Below are 19,185 nucleotides of genomic sequence, written 5' to 3'. Positions count from 1 at the left end.
CCTGAGTTCTTGGCCAACTGCCAGAGTCTACAGCCCAGGGTCTTTCCAGACACCACAATCCTCTGCCCACTCTGATTCACAGGACTCGAGCCTAAAACACGTTCGGACAATTTTTGGAAAAGCCCGGAAACCCCCGAGGGGCTGTCAGATCTCAGGGCCCCCTCACAGGTCTGCCGGGTGTCAGTCACCGACAACCCCCCAGTTTTGCCTTCTCTGTACATCTGAGTCAGTTTCCCCACTGTGGGAAGCACAGAAGGAAGGTTCCAAGCTCATTTCGTTACCAGCATGTGCCGTCGGGAGACTGCTGTGATGGATGCTTGAGAAGTGGGGCCCTCTTCTGCCCTGGCAGGAGTTGGACATGTTTCTTGGAGTCGTAAGATACAATAAAACAGAATCCCACAGAAATGGCACTTGGTCAGAAGTAAGGGGTAATTGGGTAATTATTGTTTCTAGAAAAGTGAGGTTTTGTTCTCGACCGATGTCTTTCTACACAGGTGCCTGATCGTGTGTCCCTGTGCCGTCCGGCAGGTAAGAGAAAGGTTACTCTGGAAGGAGCAGGCAGCCAGTGACCGTTTGTGGGTGTGGAGAGAGCAAGGGAGGCCATGGACGGGAAGGCCCTGCCTGGAGCCCCCCATGCTGAAGCCTGGGGCTAGGTGAGTGTCCAGGGCCAGGCAGCCAGCCCCATCAAGTGGCGGGTTAACCAAAGGCTGGACAATGGCCTCTGTGACTCCAGGGATGCGGTCTCCTCCAGTCAAGACCTTTTTTTTTAAAGTTTATTTATTTATCTTGAGAGAGCGAGAACAGCAGGGGAGGGGCAGAGAGAGAGGGCGACAGAAGATCGGAATCAGGATCTCTGCTGACAGGAGACAGCCCGACGCAGGGCTCAAACCCATGGACCTTGAGATCATGACCTGGGCCAAAGCTGGGACACTTAACCGACTGAGCCACCCAGGCACCCTGCCGGTCAAGAGCTTTGACAGGCGACTCTTCTGGGCCCAGTGCTAGGCCCACGGGCCTGGCCCTGCCACGCAGGTGTGAACGGGTGCCCTGAGGGTAAGTGGGGAGCTGGGCCGCACACAGCAGGGTCTGGCGGACGACTTGAGCCGACCGTCAACATCGACGTCAAGGCAGGACATTTGTGTCCCGCGGGGCAAAACACCCTGGAATTGTTTCACAGTTTACCAGGGAAATGAGACAATAAAACAAATCTGGTTGAACTTCAGGCAAGAACAGGAGAAAGGGGGAAACAGGTCAGGGACGGGCCGGTGTGGGCGACGGCGGCCGATCCGGGGCGGCTCCGAGGGGCAGAGCGCATAGCCCCACCCCACCTGCCTCTTGCCCAGCTTTCCGGGCCGAGGGGAGAGGCCGGTGCCAAGCAGCGGTGTGGCCTGGCACTCTTCCCCCTGCCTCCCGGGGCTCTCAGGGAGCCCTCCCCACCTCTCCCCAGCCTATGTGCATCCCAACAGAGGCTGGGGAACACTAGCTAATCAGCACCACTACTGCGCGTAAAAGATGATTACCACTTTCAAAAAATCAAACTGCTTCCAGATGCCATCAGCCCTGTTCTTCTGACCTTTGTTTTGGAAGTCACGTAACATGCATCCTGTATCTGGAGGGGACATTGGATATCTACGCCCAAAATAGCATCACTGATAAGCCTCTTTTACATACACACATCCAGGGTCCTGTTGACAAATGCAGGACCTCCAGCTATCTGAGGGGAAAACACGAACGGCCTGGTGGACGGCATTTGCCAGTTCCCCTGGGGTAATACCCCCACCATGGCTGATTTCCACGTGACGTCACTCAACACGGAGTGTGGAAAGATGCGCCCCCGGACCTGCACCTGTACCTATGCACATCTCCCCACACAGATACGACTGATGTAAATAACCTCGAGAGCACAGGTAATAGTAAAACCTAGTAAAGCAATTATAAGGGAGGAGCGTTGAGTCTTTTCATTTTGTCTTTAATAGGATTTATTTCATGGTAACTATATTTTAATTTTATTGGAAAAAAATGTTTATTTTTATTTTTGAGACAGAGAGGGGCAGAGCATGAGTGGGGGAGGGGCAGAGGGAGAGGGAGACACAGAATCCGAAGGAGGTTCCAGGCTCCGAGCGGTCAGCCCAGAGCCCGACGCGGGGCTCGAACCCACGAACCGTGAGATCGTGACCTGAGCCGAAGTCGGACGCTTAACCGACTGAACCCCCCGGGCGCCCCATATACTTTAATTTTCAATGACCAGCTCGGCAAAATTTCACAGAAAGTGACAATCCGCTCTGGAGGGCTGGGACCTGTTGGCCTCAGGACACCGCTGTGCCAGCAGCAAAGCCACTCTTTGGGATTTAATGACGATCGGTTCCCAAGAGGCAGGGAGAAAATGTTTGATGGAAGATTTGTTTTCCCGTTCAGTCTGCTGATTCTCAGCCGGAGTGATTCCCCTCCCCCTCCCCCAGGAGACAAATGTCTGGACACGTTTCTGCTTTGTCAGGAAGGGGGAGGGGGACAGTGGCGCTCCTGGAATCTGACCACCGAATCCAGGGATGCAGCTACGTATTCTCCGATGCCCAGGCCGGACCTCCGCTGCAAAATGTCAATACCGCCAAGGTGGGGGAATCCTGATTGAGCCCGAAAGCCCTGCTAACCATCAAATGTGTACTCTCGGTTACATACAAATGAACGCGGAAAAGGTCATCGCTAAAGAATTCAGTGAATGAACAAAACAAGCACAGTATCTCATCATACACGCATTACTATCTGGAAAAAGTCAATATATAACTGCAGTAATCTGAAAAAATTAACTTCTGAGCTTAGGTTTTCAGATGATAATCCCCTCGGCTGTCGGCTCGCGATTTCAAGAAAAAAATGAGCGTGATTCCTGACATCCCGAGAATCCTTTAAATCACACCTGTGTCCCCTACACATTTGGTAAAGGAGGACAACGTCGCGTACGGCTGCTCCCGTCAGTGGTCAGAACTGCCTGATTTCAAGAGGTTTTCTGACCACAGCATCAAGTCTAAGACCGCTCCGGTTTCAAACTCAGTGCGGGAGGTGTGGACCACCTGTGAGCACGCAGGGCTGCTTGGTACCAGCGGCCGAGAGCGGATCCGAACCTTGAATCCCTACCCCAGAATTCAGTGACGTCACATCCGTAGCTTGAAAGCCACCGGGGAGCAAGTATTTACCCCTTGGGAACCAGAAGATAGTACAGATCTGGGCGCCACAGAGCCTGCTGTTAAAGATTTACAAGCACACCCCAGGTGAACCTGAAAGACATTGCCCTGTCTCACGTTACCCGGATGTTTGAATGTAAATCGGTATAATCCCCCAATGCACACACGCACACAACAGGTCTATCGCGCACAATGAAACAAATTTCTAAAGAACGTCTATACCTTGCCCTGGAAGAGTAACTTACTGGAGAATTAAAAAGCTAACGAATCTGTGATAGTCTTGACTCTTTACAGGGAGCCGCTATTTTTATCACAAAGGTCAATTTGTAGGCAAAGCATTAAAATCTCCTAGTAGGGAAACACCATTCTGAATCAGCCAAAACGAAACGGGTATACTTAATGTCTGAAAATAGTTTCGTTGGGCACGGCTGCCTCACAGAAGAGACGGGCTTCTCTTTCCTACTGCTTAACCGCTCCAGACACGGAGCAAAGTTTGCAATCACCGTGTGAACGACGTGTTAAACAAACCTCACAGCCGAAAGAGGGAGTCCAAAGCCAACGTGTGTCACCGATACCTAGATAACCGAGCAGTACCCACCAAGTGCACCCCGGCTCTCCTGTTCTGAACAGACACAGGTGACCTGCTCAGCAGAGTCTTTTCCCTGCTGGTACGAGAGCCCTCCAGTGACACGCACAACTCTCCACTTAGCCGTTTGCAACTAAAGACCTAAAACACACAGAGGGTGGGTGTGAGGTGGGGGTGTATCCGCTAAGCTAGAACTTCACCGATGATGGCTCACACCTTCCCCTTCTGTTTCTGAGCAAGCAAGGTATGTGGTTGTCATGGAAATGCTAGGCCTGTGACACCAGCTGATAATGCCAGGTGACTGGAGCCTCACGCCAGCCAGGCTGCCGTCCAGCTCCCGGGAGCCGGCCTCGGCCAGGAACAGCGGACGCACACTCGGGAAGGGAGTCTTTGACTTCTCCTTCTGGACGTGGTTCTCTGCCTATGATGCTCTCACCTAAAGACCACTTATTTTCTATAAATGCCGTACAGTGATCTGAAAATCTCCTGAGACTTTCATGATTTTGGAGAACTAGAATTTTTACAGAAGTCTTCTTTTAAAAAGTGTCTCTGGAGGGACAATCAAATACAATATGGACAGTTACATCCTACGGGAAACATGAAGGAAGGCAGGGGCCAGACCAGACCAAGAAGGTGACCTTTAAATAGATAATGACCTTTCTCTAGCAATTACACAGCCCTAAGTCATTTGTAAGGATTTCCTCTCACTTACATCTAGCGCCCTCTGGTGGTCCTGAAAAGTCTTCTGTTCCCAGCGTTCGTCTAACCTATGGCTTCATTTATAGACTATTCATGAACTCTCCCAGCAAGAGAGAATCCAAATAGGTAATGCGTGTGTCCAACTCCTGTCTTTACCAAAGATTAAAAACTATATTCAAATATTGAGTTATTAACTGTAATCTTCTGGATTTTCTGAAAATATGTTGGGATAATCAAACCAGGTTCCTCTAAAATACTGACATTTGATATGGCAACTTATTGCTGGAAATGTTGCAAAGCACTGATATTAAACAAACACCAAGGGATTGGGTTCAGGTAAAAAGCGCCTAGCGGCCGACATCCCGCACCTGCCTTCCCCTTTAACCTAAGGGAAGGCACGAGAAATTTACAAATGCAGCAGTGAAACCACAGACTGCAAATGAACCAGACTCATGGCTTAAGGCGCGGCATTGCTTAGGAGGTCGCAAACGCTAATTACCCTTCCCTGCACTGTATTTCAATTATGTCCCAACCCTTGAAGACCATCCACTTTCACCCTGACAAGAGTACTGGGCAAAAATGGCTTTCTTTTGTCTCCTGCCGTTTAGTCAAGGGCACACAGAGAGCCTTCAATCTAAACAGCCAGAGGAGGACCAGGAGGGGGTGAGGCGTGGAGAAAGGAGTCCCCTGCGCTTTATAATTTCCAGAATGCCTCAATTAGAAATACCTTTAGATTACTCCTTGCTTTCGTAAATTTTCTTATTAAATGCGCATTCCTTCTTCTGTTGCTATTGCTTATGCCAATAACGCTGGTAAGCGCTACTGTTCCACAAGGGAATACAATATAAATATTGGTGAAAGTCGACTCCCAGGTGCTCGCTCACAAGGCGAGAAAGCTCGGCTCATACTATGCGTGAGTTTGGAGACTAAGGAGCATTCGCAGCGCCTGGTAAACCAGCAACACCGGCAGCTATTTGGTGAGGACTGGGACCCTCCTTCCCCGCAGACTTACCGCCCTGTGCCATCCAGGCCGGCCACTCCGCGGACCCGGGAGGTCGCCGGCCGCTCGGGCTCCCCGGCGAGGCCGTTGCGGGTCCCACGGAGCAAGCAGGTGCCTGCTGGAAAAGAGCCGCGACACCTCGGTGAGACCCGGGCCGCGCGAGGGAAGCCGCGGGCACCCGCCCCCCAACCTCCGGGGACTCACCTGCACAGCCACCTGCGCCAGGAGCAGCGCACAGAGCGCCGCGCGCCCGGGGCCCCGCATGGCCGCGCCGTCCCCGGCGCCCCGCGCCCGCCGCCCGCGCTGCGCCCCCGCGGGGAGAGCGCGCGGCTCCATCCAGGGGCGCTCGGAGGGGCCCCCAGCCGGGCGGCTGCAAGTGGGCACCGAGGAGCCGAGGCGCGCAGGAGCCTCCCCGCCGCGACTCCGCCGCCCGCGCGGGGTTATCACTGCGGCTCCGCGCGGCGCGGGGGGCGGGGAGGGCGGTGGGGCACCAGCGCGCACCGTGGGAGAGCGGCCGGAGGAGGCGGGCCGCGGAGGGGAGGCGGAGAGGACCGGCGAGGGGAGGGGAGCGGGGAGCAGGAGGGGCTGGCGGGGGCGGCGGGGTGGGGAGCCGGAGGGGAGACGGGAGGGGGAGGGCAGAGGCCGGAGGAAGCGGGCGGCGGGGCGGGGCGGGGCGGACGGGAGGAGGGCCGGGAGGATCCCCGCGCTCCCAGCCCGTTTCGGCGCCTCGCCCGCCTCCCCGTGTGCGCGCGGGTGGAGAGGTGGCTCGGGGGCTCCGAGTGGTGAGCGGCGTGAGTCGCTTTCCAGGCGCCCTCGGGACCCGCAGGCCCGCTGCGCCCCGCCACCCCCCGGGCCCGACCTGCGCCGCCGCGGGCGCCGACACCTGCCGAGGGAGGCTGGGCGGCGCCTGGGCCCCGCGGCGTCCGCCCTGCGCCGCGGGTGGGAGATCAAAGGCGGGACGGCGGCGCCCAGAGCTTCTGAGAGCCGCGCGGATCTGAGTGCGCACCGCGGCCGCTCTCGGCTGCGGACGCGATGAGGGACGACGGGGTCGGGCAAGCAATGCCAGCTCCTCGCCAAGTCCCGGAGGATGTAGGGGCGCCCCCAGCGCCGGGCCCCGCCCTCCACCGGCCTGGCCGCGCGTGCCTGGGTCGCCGTGGCTGCCGGGTGCCCGCGTGTGGCCAATCCATTGGGAGGCCCTGGGGTTGCTGCGACTGGTGTGGGCCCGGGCGGGGGGCTGGGCTGCCGAAGGCCCGGGCGGCAGCAGGTGCCCCGCCGACCACAGGCCCGGCAGCAAGCCCGGTCGGTGTTCTACGCGCGCGTGTGTGCGCGTTTGAATGCGGCGCCTCCGGGCATCGGAACCCTCTCGCGTGCGCGCACGTGTGCGTGTCGATGCGCTCGCGCGTCAGTGCATGCGTGTGCCAGCGCGTGTTCTCCCACGCACGGATCGCCGGTGGCGGTTCCTGGTTGCTCCTCTCGTCCGAGACCACTTAACCTCTTGCAGACGCTGGAGGTCAGGGCCCCTAGGCCTGTGGCTCCAGTGTCCCTCACGTTCATTGCATCCCACACGGGCCTATTTTGCACATTTTGGAGAGGAAGATGGGGAGCAAACGGTGACTGTGGTCTCTGGCTTCCTTTGCCTGGCTAGCTTTGAGGCGTAGGTGTGTGTTACCTCCCACAGCCTTGACAACGGGAGAGCAGAGCTCCTGGCTGTGCAGTGGCTGATTCTATCTCCCTCTTTCCCTCTCCCCACTCCCCCCTTCCCCCCCCCCCCGCCATATTCATCTATTTGAAAACACTCTTCAAAATGAAAATAGTTTTGCAGAATGGCCTGTACTGGCGGTGATTTTAAAAACAATCTTCCAGGGGCGCCTGGGTGGCTCAGTCGGTTATGCAACCGCCTTCGGCCCAGGTCATGATCTCACTGTTCCTGGGTTCGAGCGCTGCGCTGGGCTCTGTGCTGACAGCTCAGAGCCTGGAGCCTGCTTCCGATTCTGTCTCTCCCTCTCCCACTCTGTCTGTCTCTCTCTCTCAAAAATAAATACACATTAAAAAAATAAGTAAAATAATGAAAACAGTCTTCCACCACCGGTCCCCTTCCTCCAGCTCCAGACAATGGCCGTCTCCGTGCCCTGGGCAGGGAGCTCAGCCGGAGGAGACCTGGGGGCTGAGGCTGGTTGGGCAGCACATCTGGGTCTGGCTAAAGGCTCTGCAGGAGGCTGAGGCTCCACGGTGCGCTTGATAAATATGGATCCCCGATTACTTCTAATCATGTTGAATGTGTGTGCAAGGGGGTCAGAGTTTCCAAGTCTAGCTAAGACGTGGGGACATCCAAGGGCTCTTTTTCTGTTGAAACAGATGGACTGAAAGAAGAGGGGCTGGTATAAAAGGGTTCAGTGTTAGGAGTTTGTTTTGTTTTGTTTTGCTTTGTTTCTTTTTGAGTGATACCAAATGAATCTCTCGCCATTGTGAAGAAACAATGTCCTTTACAATGATGAGTGTTTTCCAATTCTTTTCAGCTGCTCATCCCAGACCAGGAATGTGTCTAGATGATACAGAACGTGAACTCCAGCCTGGGGCCAGGTTGGGAGCCCAGAGCAGGGAGTCTGGTGAACTGGGTATCAGAAAGGACCAGGGTGGAGTGAGGTGAGCCAAGATTCCTGTTGGTCTTTCTGTTTGGGGCACAGAGCTCCTAAAATCCTTGGAATTTCTCAAGAAAATAGAGCCATAAAGGTGTCTTTTGTGATGCTAATGAAGTGACTTTGCATCAATGTAGGGGGCTGGTTGCCAGGAGCACCACCCTCGTCATTAGGAGGTTGGAACTTTCAGTCCCTCTGGGAGATCCCCTCACTCCCAAGGGAGGGGAAAGGAGCTGGAGGTTGAGCACCAGGACCAATGGCCAATGATTTAATCAATCGTGCCTGTGTAATGAAACCTCCGTTGAAACTTCAGGGGGCGGGGTTCAGAGAGCCTCAGGCTGGTGGACTGGTGGAGAGGCGGGGGAATGTGGTACCACACAGGGCTGGAGCTCTGTGCCTTTTCCCAGACCTCACCTGGGCATCTCTTCATCTGGCTCTCTCTGAGTTACATCCTATTAGAATAACCCAGTGACCTGGCACGTCAAATGTTTCTCTGAGTTCGGTGAGCCACTCTAGCAAATCAATTGAAACTGGGGAGCAGGTCCCTCCAATCTATAGCCATGTGGTCAGAAGCTCAGGTGACCAGCAGATTCCCAATAGGGAGATCACTGGCTAGGTCAGCTGGGTCTGACCCTCTAGCACTTTTCTAAAAGATGGTTTATCACCCTATGACTAGAGAGATTACCTCCAAAAAAAAAAAAAAAATAGCATGTTCAGAAACCAGAAAGGGACATTTTTGATGTAAGATGCTTGAAATTCCCAAAGTGAAAGATTAGGACAGGGCCTGTGTCTTGTGGATTGTCTCAAGTTTAGAGCTCACCCTGGAGTCTGACTTTGCACCATCTAGGAAATCAGGAGATATCGGAGGAACCACTCTTGCAGAACGGTTGGCCAGGCCTAATGTAGCCCCGGCGTTTCCTCCAGAGGCCCAAGCAAGTCCTAGCTGGCCCCGAGCAAGTCAGACTGCTAGGGCCAACATGGTTTCACACTCTTGGTCAGTGTACCCAGGGGTCCTTCACAAGCCTGAGCGCTTCAGTATCTGATTCCAAAGTGGATTCTGTTACTGGCTACACTCCAGAATCTGGTCTCCTCTCTCCCTTTGAGACTCTACTCTTAGAAAAAAGCAGAAGGAAAATGGGGAGCCGATGAGACAGACAAGGTGAGATTCCTAAACTCAAACATGGCATTTATAAGTTCCTTTCCCTTTACTAGTAAACACATGGAAATTAGCTCAAAGATTAGATCGTTACATAAAATATAACCACTTAGTATTAAATTGTTCTTTATGACAGGCGGATAATCAGTATTTTTTTTAATTTACAACCAAATTAGTTATATATTAGCATATAGTGCAACGATGATTTCAGGAGTAGATTCCTTAGTGCCCCTTCCCCATTTAGCCCATCCCCCCTCCCACACCCTCTCCCGTGACCCTCAGTTTGTTCTCCATCTTTATGAGTCTCTTCTGTTTTGTCCCCCTCCCTGTTTTTATATTATTTTTGTTTCCCTTCCCTTATGTTCATCTGTTTTGTGTCTCAAAGTCCTCATATGAGTGAGGTCATATGGTATTTTAATCATTATTATACATAAATTAGTTGTTATTATTATCGGTAATTAACATACAGGCCCCATGAGTCTGTCCCCAATCACCATTGCCAAAGTCACTCATTAGGTAACAGGTGTCAGAAGATGAGTCCTTGGAAACCTCAGGAAATAAGATTCAGCACTGTTCCCTCAGGTGGTCTGGCCCATACTCACCCTGGCTCCTGCTACGCGTATTTTCTTCTAACGAATACAAGGGTAAAACGAATACGGACGTTTGGGGGAGGCGTGCTGTAGATGCGTAAGACGACACCCCGCAACGTCACAGGAGACCGGTTTCTGTTTGCTCACGGACCTGTACCCTGGCTGGTTACCCAGTGGTGGGGACCAGGCCCGCAGACCTTGGCCGCACTGTCATGGGTTTTGCAAACAGGGAGAAGGCCACGGGGACGTGAAGGCGGAGGTTTCGACGGTGTCTCTACATGCCGAGGAACGTCCAGGATGGCCAGACGTCCCTGAGACGCGAGGGGAGCGGCGGGAGCGGGTTCTCTTTCACAGCCTCAGGGGGAACCAGCCGTGGTCACAGCCCGAGCCTGGACTGCTGGCTTCCGGAAGCATGGGCCCACACACGCCTGTTTGAGCCGCCAGTCTGTGGTGCTGGGTAACAGCAGCCCCAGCCAGCTAGCATCATCAGTGAGGCTTCTGTGGACCAGGAAGGAATTGTAACACGAACATCCGTTCGTGATCGTCTTCATCCCGAGGCCTAACTGACCAGGCCACCCCTGAATCCCGCCTACGACCTCAGAGGCGCAGGCCCTCCCCAAGGAAGCACTTCCAGGTCATGCAGCCTGGAAGGAATCGGCTGCTCCCCCCAACACCCGCAGGAGGCCCCCTCCTCCAGGGACCCCCAGGTTGGGGCCCAGTGACGGCCTTGAGAAGGCTCCCGGGGTGGTGGCCCTCCACCTGTTCTGCCTGAGCAATTTCCCAGAGGCTGCCAACATCCAGATTCCCAGGCCCCATCGCTACAGACTGACGTCGAGGGCGTGGGGTGGGACCTGGGCACCGGCATTTGGGAGAGCTCCTCAGAGGACTCTATGAGCAGCCCAGGCTGAGGTGGAACCTACCAGGCAGCCCCTCGGGATGGAGGGCCGGGAGGGGACAGCCAGGGGCCTCCCTGAGTGTTAGGGGGAGAGTTGTACAACGAGGCTGGGCCCAGACTCCGAGATGGCATGCTGCTGGATCTCACCTTGAAATGATTTATCCGTGTGTGTGAGAGAGTGTGCGTGCACGTGGAAGGGTGTGCAATGGGAGCTCGGCTTGAGTGCTCACACGTGTGTGTTGTGTCCGTCTGTCATCTCGCCAAGGACCCACCATGGCGGCCCTTTCTCCGTTGAGCTTGTAACTCAGTGGGAAAGACAAACATTGAACAAGTATTTTCAAGAATAGTTGCGTCTTATGAAGAAATACAAGGAGCGAGTGGTTGCGTCTCATCCTACTTGTGTGTGAGCGAAGACGTCAGTTAATGCGGGCTGCTTTGGAATTATTTTGCCAATAGGTGATAATGCTTTTTAATGTAATTATATGGGTCTTTCTTATTTAAAAAAAAATTTTTTTAATGTCTTATTTATTTTTGAGAGAGAGAGTGGGGGGTGGTGAGAGGATCCAAAGAGGGCTCTGTGCTGACAGCAGAGAGCCTGATCGAGGCCGAGCTGGATCTCAGGAAACTTGAACCCGGAGCTGGTGACCTGAACTGAAGTCAGACACTCAGTGGACCTGTGGGTCCTTCTTATTTAAGTTTGTAGCTCTCTTGCCCCTAGTTTTGATGGGTAAACTTGTCATTCCTCTCTGCATTTCCTCAACTGTGAAGTGCATTTTTCCCAAGTTAACGTTTCTTAAGTCGGGTTTGTGTCTTACAGCCTCCCTGAATATTTCACAGGCCAGGGTGGGCCTCCTCCGTTCTTCTGCTCTGTCCTCCTTCATCTCCAGGAACTAGAACAAAGCCCTGGTCAGTCGTGCTTGGGCTCCCGCAGACGGTGTCCTGGAGGAGAGTGTGTCTGGCATTTCTCACAGACAGTCCTGATTCTGCTCCGTTTGATGTGGAAACCAGCTATCCACATGCTTTCCTGAGCAACTTATGACGTCACTGAAGTTTGCCCTGTTTTGTTGCCTGTATCACGTGGGGCAGGTGAAGGCTTCTTTTCTGATGGTTTTAGAGTGCCCATTCTCCCCGTAACTGCTCCACTGAGTGAGCTTATCGTTTGTCACTGAGCATTTGGTCGTCACGACCAGTGAGTGTTTGACAAATGAGTAGGTTATTCTCTGTATTTTTCACTTCCATTTTGTCCCCTCTCTTTTCAAGATTCCGTGTTCTTGTTTCAGGGAAGGCAGGTCCTTTCCTGGAGAGGAGGTGCCAAGAGTTTCAAGAACCTTTCTTCCGGCTCCTGAGGGAGGTCATGTTGAAAACCCTTAAAAACATAAAGTTGAACAAAAATCAAAATGGCGACACTAATGCCTCAGCGAGTTGGATTTTAAACTAAGTAACCTTTTTGCTCTTCTGCACACCTCCCCTCCCTCCCTGGCCCTTTGTTTCTGGAACCCGACGGCACCCTGAGGGAGGCACCTACAGGGGTCCTATCCAAATGGGCTAGATCAGCATCTCCCCCTAAAGACGCCCGGCCCCTACCTCCAGGCAAGCTGCAGGTGTTTGAAGGCCACAGCCTGCAGCAGCCTCCTTTGCCCCGCAAGGCAATAAAGCTATTGTTCCTCTTTACCCCGAGTGAGACCTTCCTGTTATATTTTGGCTCCTAAGCACAGAGGTTGGTTTTTGACAACAGTGTGCACGTAGACACTACTCCCGAGTCTCCCAGGTGCTGTTTCCCCTACACTGTTGTGCAGGACTTCCTGTGCTGGGTCCCAGCTGTGTTCAAGACCACCGTCTCAGCTCAGGCAGGAGCTGTCCACACTGGCGGCTGCTGGCAGCCAGCTGATAGGATCCTCTGCGTCCTCTTCAGCAGCCATCATGGTGGATGTGATCTGGCTCCTTCTGGGACACTTGCTTCTCCTGGGTCCACTCCGCTCTCCGTGAGGCCTCCGCCAAATAGCCGTCTGCTCTCCTGCAGGGCTCCGAATCATTCTAGAACGTGCAAGTGTTCCTTCCCAAAGGCCACCACTGCTAATGTTTTCCTCATTTCCGCCTCTGGTTTCGCCAACAGATTCCAGGGAGCTCACCTCACACACGCCCTGTTCCCGGACAGCTCCTTCTTTGCCCCGTCCTCCTGGGGGATGCTCATCTGAGTTTTCCGAACGGATGAGGAGGGCCATGGCACAGGGTTCCAAGAGGTCACTTAGGGTGTCATGGGATCAGAGTTGGGGAAGGACTGCACGTGGCCGGGCGAGACAGGGAGAGAGGAACACGAGCTCACTGATCAAGAGACACATGTCAAATGACGGTGGCCCCCACAAGCATGTGACAATGGGGTTGTGGAAAAATGGACCATGTTAAGTTCATCTAAGAGATAGCATTGGCGGAAGTCGGTAAGTAGGCAATGGCTCAAATGAAAGCAATTTAAGAGTAATCTCAAGACATTATAAATAAGTAGTTCACTGCCAGGACAGAAAACACCGAATGCAGAGCAGAGGTCTGGATTTTATGATCTAGTAAAATTTCCAAATGAAAACTCCAAAAGAAAACCAACTTCCAGTTGCCAGGCTTCCATTTTTTGAAGGTAACATATATACATATGGCCAGTGCATTGTCTCATAATTAAGAATGCTTTTTAAATTGAATGCCTTTAACTCAAACGGGTGCTCATTATGTTGACCTGGGTGTTCTTATTCACCATTAGCCATCCCCAGTCTGTAAACAGTTAGAAAAATGAATTCATGATGGGCAGAAAGTAGTCAGTACTCAGTACTCAGCATGACTCTCCACAGTGCTGTGATCTGACAGAGGCCAGAACGTTCAGGGAGTATCTGGGAAGTGTGTGAGAAAAGAGAGTGGAAGGAATCCCACATGGAAGAGAGATCATTGCTGAAGGCGTTCCAGAGGTGCCCTGTGCTTGCCATTGCTTCCCTGGATCCTGCTTCCTCTGAAGGAACCTCCCCAGCCTACATCCTGGAATCTTCTGGAAGTGGAAACGATGAAAATGGCACGTCTGCCCCCATGTGTGAGAGGAACGAGGCCACACGCCACACCTTGGCTGAGCGCCTCCTACCTCTGCGCCGGACTCTGTCCTTCCTCTGCAGGCTCCGTGTGCCAGGGCCCGGAGTCCCCAGAGCTGGGGCCACCTGCCACCGTCAGAGCGTCTAGAAGCCCGAAGCAGCCGGTTCTCGCTCTAGCAGTAAAATGGCAGCTGGGTTGGTGAAGAAAATGGAGCGGCCCAACCAAACCCCTGCACGGCCTGAAAGGCGCCCAAACCCTAAAATACAAACCCCAAGGCCCACCCGAGCCTCCTCCACATGTACTTATTGTCCCCACGGTTACATCGGCAAGGTTCTCAGACATTGAATTTACTCTTCCCACCAATTCCCGCCCTGTTTTGAAGGCACTTCCAGAGGGACCAACAATATTAAGGACACACGCTCCCAAGAGGGGGGAGGAATAGGAGGGGTCACCAGGCCCAGCGTCTTCTTCCAAACTCCCCAACTGAGTCAGTGACCCCCTTCTTGGGGACACCCAGCGGCAGACGGAGTGGAGATGAGCCCAAGCATTCTACTTCCCAGAGCTTCCCAGAGCGTGCTACTTGTTGAGCAGGAGGAAACAGGAAGTGAGGGGAAGGGGCGTGCCCTTGGACAGTGTGGAAAGGAAAAGCGAGTTCCAACTTGCTCTTCTCTCGAGGAGTTTCTTGTTAAGTAGCCCTCATTCCTGGAACGTGTCCTTGTACCAACAGTGCAGGGAGAGTGCGCGTCACGTGAGGCTGTTCTCGACACAGCGACCGGGAAGTTGTTCCTAGAAGGTTGTAGGAAAGACGAAAACTACGTGAGCCTTGAGGAGGCACCGACAGAGGCGAAAATATCCAGAACATTGCTTTTCCACTGCCATGTGGTGAGGAGCCATTCTTTTCTTCCCAAACTGTAGCGGACACATTTTTTTTTTTTTTAGGGCAATAAGAATGAATTACTAGAACAATGAAATGAAGCAGACATACAACACAATCCTCATTTCTTAAATTCATTGATTCAGGTGATGTTAAGTGCCTCTGCCGAACTGCTTAGAATGCTTCTAGCTGCGAGTCCCTGCATTTTCCTCATCAAAGAGCGGTAAACATCAGCCCGCCCCTGCTGACTGGTCTGGAAAGCACTACGGCAGGTGTAGTCCATCCTGGAAGGGATCCCGGATCCACCCGTGGGCTGGCCTGGGGTCCACTGGGTGGTGGCACTGAGCGAGGTGCCCATGGCTGACACACCACCCCCAGTGCTTTCCCTCTTGTTTCCCTTTATAAAAATCCATTTTCTTCTTTTCCGTTTTCCTTCCTTTGTCCTTTCTTCCTTTTCCCCCAGTTCTCTTTATTTTTCGCCCTCCTCGGAGAAGCACAGGTCTTGGTGTTTTTTCAGGATGTGTCTGGCTGCACCTTCTGTCACTAATTCTGCCTGGAATATCCTAACTATAGACTTGTTTTTCAGCTTTGGAAAGATCTAGGTACACATGGGTTTATTATTTGGGAGATACGGTATCACACGAGCAGTGTTTAGCGCTAAAAGAAGTACACCGAGTTTGGACGACTATTGACGTTACCAAAGACCATGATGATTATTGAAGAAGACAGCATGTGCACCTATGTATGTATAACTAAATGAGGTTAATAAAATGAGCATGTTTCCTATTTTTCGTAATATTTTCAAGAAGCAGAAGGGGAAGAAGGAGCAGAAAAGCAAAGTGAAATTCTCCTAAAATTTGACCCTATGGATGAGGGACTCTGCTTTATGTACATTTAGTATTATCTTATTTGTAACTTTGAAGATCAGAGACTGAAGCCAAAATCCTTTTGAAAAGTTGAAAGTAAATACCGTAGTAAAGATGAGAAGGATAGGTGAGGAGAGAAAAGTGACAAGATTTTGAATATATAGAAAAAAACCTAGGGGGGGTAGCAACAGAAAAATGAAAATCAGAAGGCATGGGTGTGACAAGAGAAGACACAGAAAAGTACGTGAATACCTAAAATACATTAAATTTGCTTATTAGAAAACAAAGTATTAACCCTTGAAACTAAAGGAACATGGTGTGTCAGCTATAATTAAATAAACAACAAAGTCTTAGATTTTGTTATGGAAGTAAAATTCCATCACACACTTTTCAGACAGCACCTATACTGCAAAGGAAAACTGAAATATTAAATTAATTGTTCAATTAATATCAAATTAAAATATTTGCGGGTTGCCGGGGTGGCTCAGTTGGTTGAGCATCTGACTTTGGCTCAGGTCATGATCTGACAGTTTGTGAGCTCGAGCCCCATGTCGGCCTTCACACTGATGGTGCAGAGCCTCCTTGGGATTCTCTCTCTCTCTCTCTCTCTCTCTCCCTCTTTCCTACTCATGCTCTCTCTATCTCAAAACAAGTAAAAACAAACTTTAAAAAAATTTAAATTTTTGTCGGGTAAATATAGTAAGACGGAGAATGCCAGGACGGGACCGTGGCCATGTTGCCTAACTTCCAGGAGCCTTCATTTTCCTGTCTTTGTAATGGACACAATAAAGGAAGCACCTACTTCAGGTTGATAAGAAGACAAGATAAGTTAATATTTATAAAAGATTTAGAACAATGCCTGGAATATAGAAATAGCTGTGTAAGTTCAGGAAAAATTCAATATAAATGAAATTTAATGCATTTAAATGAAAAATAATACATATTCCTTTGGAAACAAGTGGAAACACATAGTTGGCAGTGTCTGATCAGCCAAGACCATATCCAACGTGAGCATCCACATTCCCCTTGCTCCAAATTTTCTTCCAAGTCCCGTTGATTTCCACGGGAAATAATTCTAGTGATCCTTCCAGAATAAAGATGGTGTCTCTTGGACAGAATTTAGCATTTCTGTGGACTGAACACCAAGAACCGCACAGCAAATCTGTGGTGACCAATCTGGTTCATTCCTCCCATGTCACGTCTCCTTTGTGAACGCTTCAATAACCGGAAACACCGCCCATCAGGCTCCCGAAACTCGTAGGAGAAGAGAACCCAGTCTTTCTCTTTGCAAAACAATCTGGGAAGAGTCTGGATCATTTTCTGAGATAAAGAATCTCTTCTAAGCACTGGGTGTTGTATGGAAACCAAGTTGACGATAAATTTCATATTAAAAAAAAACAAATAAAATTTAAAAAGAGAAAAAAAAAAAGAATCTCATCTACACTGTCACCAACACCCTAGTTTGTGCTGCGCTTGATGCCCTGGGACGGATTCAGATGGAAAACGCTGTCATGTACCGCTAATTAGCATCCCGACTCCATTCCTGAGCAATTTTCGTTCAGCTGTCTCGCTCTGTCTTCATGAGATGAACAAAACCCAAGTTCCCATATTATGAAATTCCAAATCAGTAACCACGTGATAACTGTGTTACAGAGCAAGACTGGAGTATTTATGACCACATTCTTAATGTTTCACAGGCCCACTATTTGTCACCAGGATCTAGATGTTTCCACCGATTCCTAATAACTGAACAATCATCTCTTTCGGGGAATCCGAATTCGCGATTTTTACCGAGTAGCGCCCTGGGTAGTGTCACCACAATCTGGAATTTGAAAAAAACAAACAACTAAATATATAGCAAGACAAATCAAATCTTGTGAATTCCAGCTGCCTCAAACACTTGGAGGCCCCTGCCGTCAGGGACAGACACGCCGTGAAGCATTCATGTGGACAGTGAAAAGTCACTTTGCCGAAGAAAGCGCCGTCCAGATGGTCTTGGGCGACACCATCATTTCCTGCTGTGTTTTTACATCGTGAGGGCATCACAAACGCCTTTTGGGGACAGGTCATCGTGTCCTAGCCATTAACCCAGCTTTCTTCTCTTCCTGCTACCCCGCCTCACAGCATCACCTCCTGCTCACTCTGTGTCTCTCCCGCTCACGGGCCCCGCACACGGGAGGCTTCCATGTATCAGCTGCCTGCACAATGGAACAGGCCCACGTTCAAGTTTTGTCCACCTTTTAGGATTCTCAAGAGAAATCCGTGATGCTTGGTCTCCCGGGTAGTTACAGAGGAGCTGACACCTTCCAGCCTGTCTTGAAAAACTCCATACTTCGAGGCAGAAAGTACGAGCCCTTAGCCTGTATTTGGTCCGAAGATTGTTGGAAGGATGACATTACTCTTCTGCCCACAGCCGGGGTGGCCAGCAGAGACGACGTGTCTCCCCAGGGGGAAAGCCTGTTAACGGTGGACACCCAGCCCCGTGTCCTTCTTCCTGGCCTCTTGCACCACACTCAGCACAGAGAAGAGACTTTGAAACTTTGTGTTTTAGAACACAAGCCAGGTTTCGGTCTTTCGATTCAAGAACGTTTTAAATTATTTGGGCTTCTCCTCTGCCATGCTTCCAGGGCACAGACAGACTAGAAAGGAGGAAAGGTGGATGGGACTCCAGGAAAGGGTCTAAACCAGGGAGGCCCGGGGGGCTGGCGGACCTCAGTGGACACCAGGCAAGGGGACGCCCGGCCACGCAGACATCAGATCAACGCAGAGCGGCGGCGACCCAGGGACAGAAACGGCTGCAGGGCTGGGGTGGTGCACTCAGGCACAGAGACAGATGCTTCGAGAGAAGGCCCAGCAGAGCCAAGGGCGGGTTCCACGAATGAGAGCCCCGGAGGGTGGCCCGGCAGAGGTGACAGCAGGAAGGGACGGTCTCTGCCCTTGGAGATGCCGTATAGTTTGGAAGAAGCGGTGCGGGGCTGCTCTTGCACAGTCAGCAACCTGTCCCGTAGTCAGCCCCCGGCTCTGGGCACCACGCCTGGGCTTTGATCAAGTGCCAGCATGCTTGGGGCTCACAGTCCTGCAGTATGGTAGGTCTGCAGTTCCAGAGAGAAACCTACCGACCGGGCTACATTCTGGCAGCTCCTAGCTTTTGCGGAAGGAAGACAGAGGATTGGAGCCCTAAGGGAGGCTCTGGTCTTACCAGAGCCTTGCGCTGCCCGCTCCCGCCCCCCTTCCTGCCCACACAGCACCATCCAAAGGATCAAGCCTCTGACCCTCGCAGGAACCCCCCCTCCCCACGCCAGCTCGCTTCTTAGTCACTTGTTTTAACTCACCAGGCCTCATCGTGCTCCAGTTGGCTCTGACCCGGGGAGGCACCCTCAGGCAGTATCAGCATTGGCCTCTGGGGGCGCTGGCCTCAGCCCCCCTCGTCTCTCTCAGCAGCCCTTGCTTGCCCCTTTACCCGCCCCCCCCCCCCCACCGGAACCAACGCTCCCTGATTCTGCGGTCTGGCCCCTCTGAGTAATCCAGTAATTTCCATCTCACAGTCCTTCACTTACACCCACAAAGACCCCTTGTCATGAAAGGTAACAGCCACAAGTTCCGCGAAACCAGGACTTGACGTCTTTGGGGCCACTGGCCAGCCT

General features: G+C 52.1%; 1 protein-coding gene across 1 annotated transcript in view; it reads right to left on the bottom strand.

Moving 5' to 3' along the window:
- Nucleotides 1-5,928, bottom strand: part of ADAMTS16 (ADAM metallopeptidase with thrombospondin type 1 motif 16) — a 160,464-nt gene extending 154,536 nt beyond the window's left edge. Inside the window, exons 1-2 of the mRNA XM_058714798.1 lie at nucleotides 5,666-5,928; nucleotides 5,474-5,579 (exon numbers count right to left, since the gene is read on the bottom strand). Coding sequence (XP_058570781.1) covers nucleotides 5,474-5,579; nucleotides 5,666-5,797 — 238 coding nt within the window. The 5' untranslated portion in view covers nucleotides 5,798-5,928. The remainder of the gene's footprint in view (nucleotides 1-5,473; nucleotides 5,580-5,665) is intronic.
- Between the last annotated feature and the right edge of the window lie 13,257 nt (nucleotides 5,929-19,185).

This window comes from Neofelis nebulosa, chromosome 1 (assembly GCF_028018385.1).
Source record: "Neofelis nebulosa isolate mNeoNeb1 chromosome 1, mNeoNeb1.pri, whole genome shotgun sequence".
Taxonomy (NCBI): Eukaryota; Metazoa; Chordata; class Mammalia; order Carnivora; family Felidae; genus Neofelis; species Neofelis nebulosa.
This window is presented reverse-complemented; position numbering and strand designations above follow the sequence as displayed.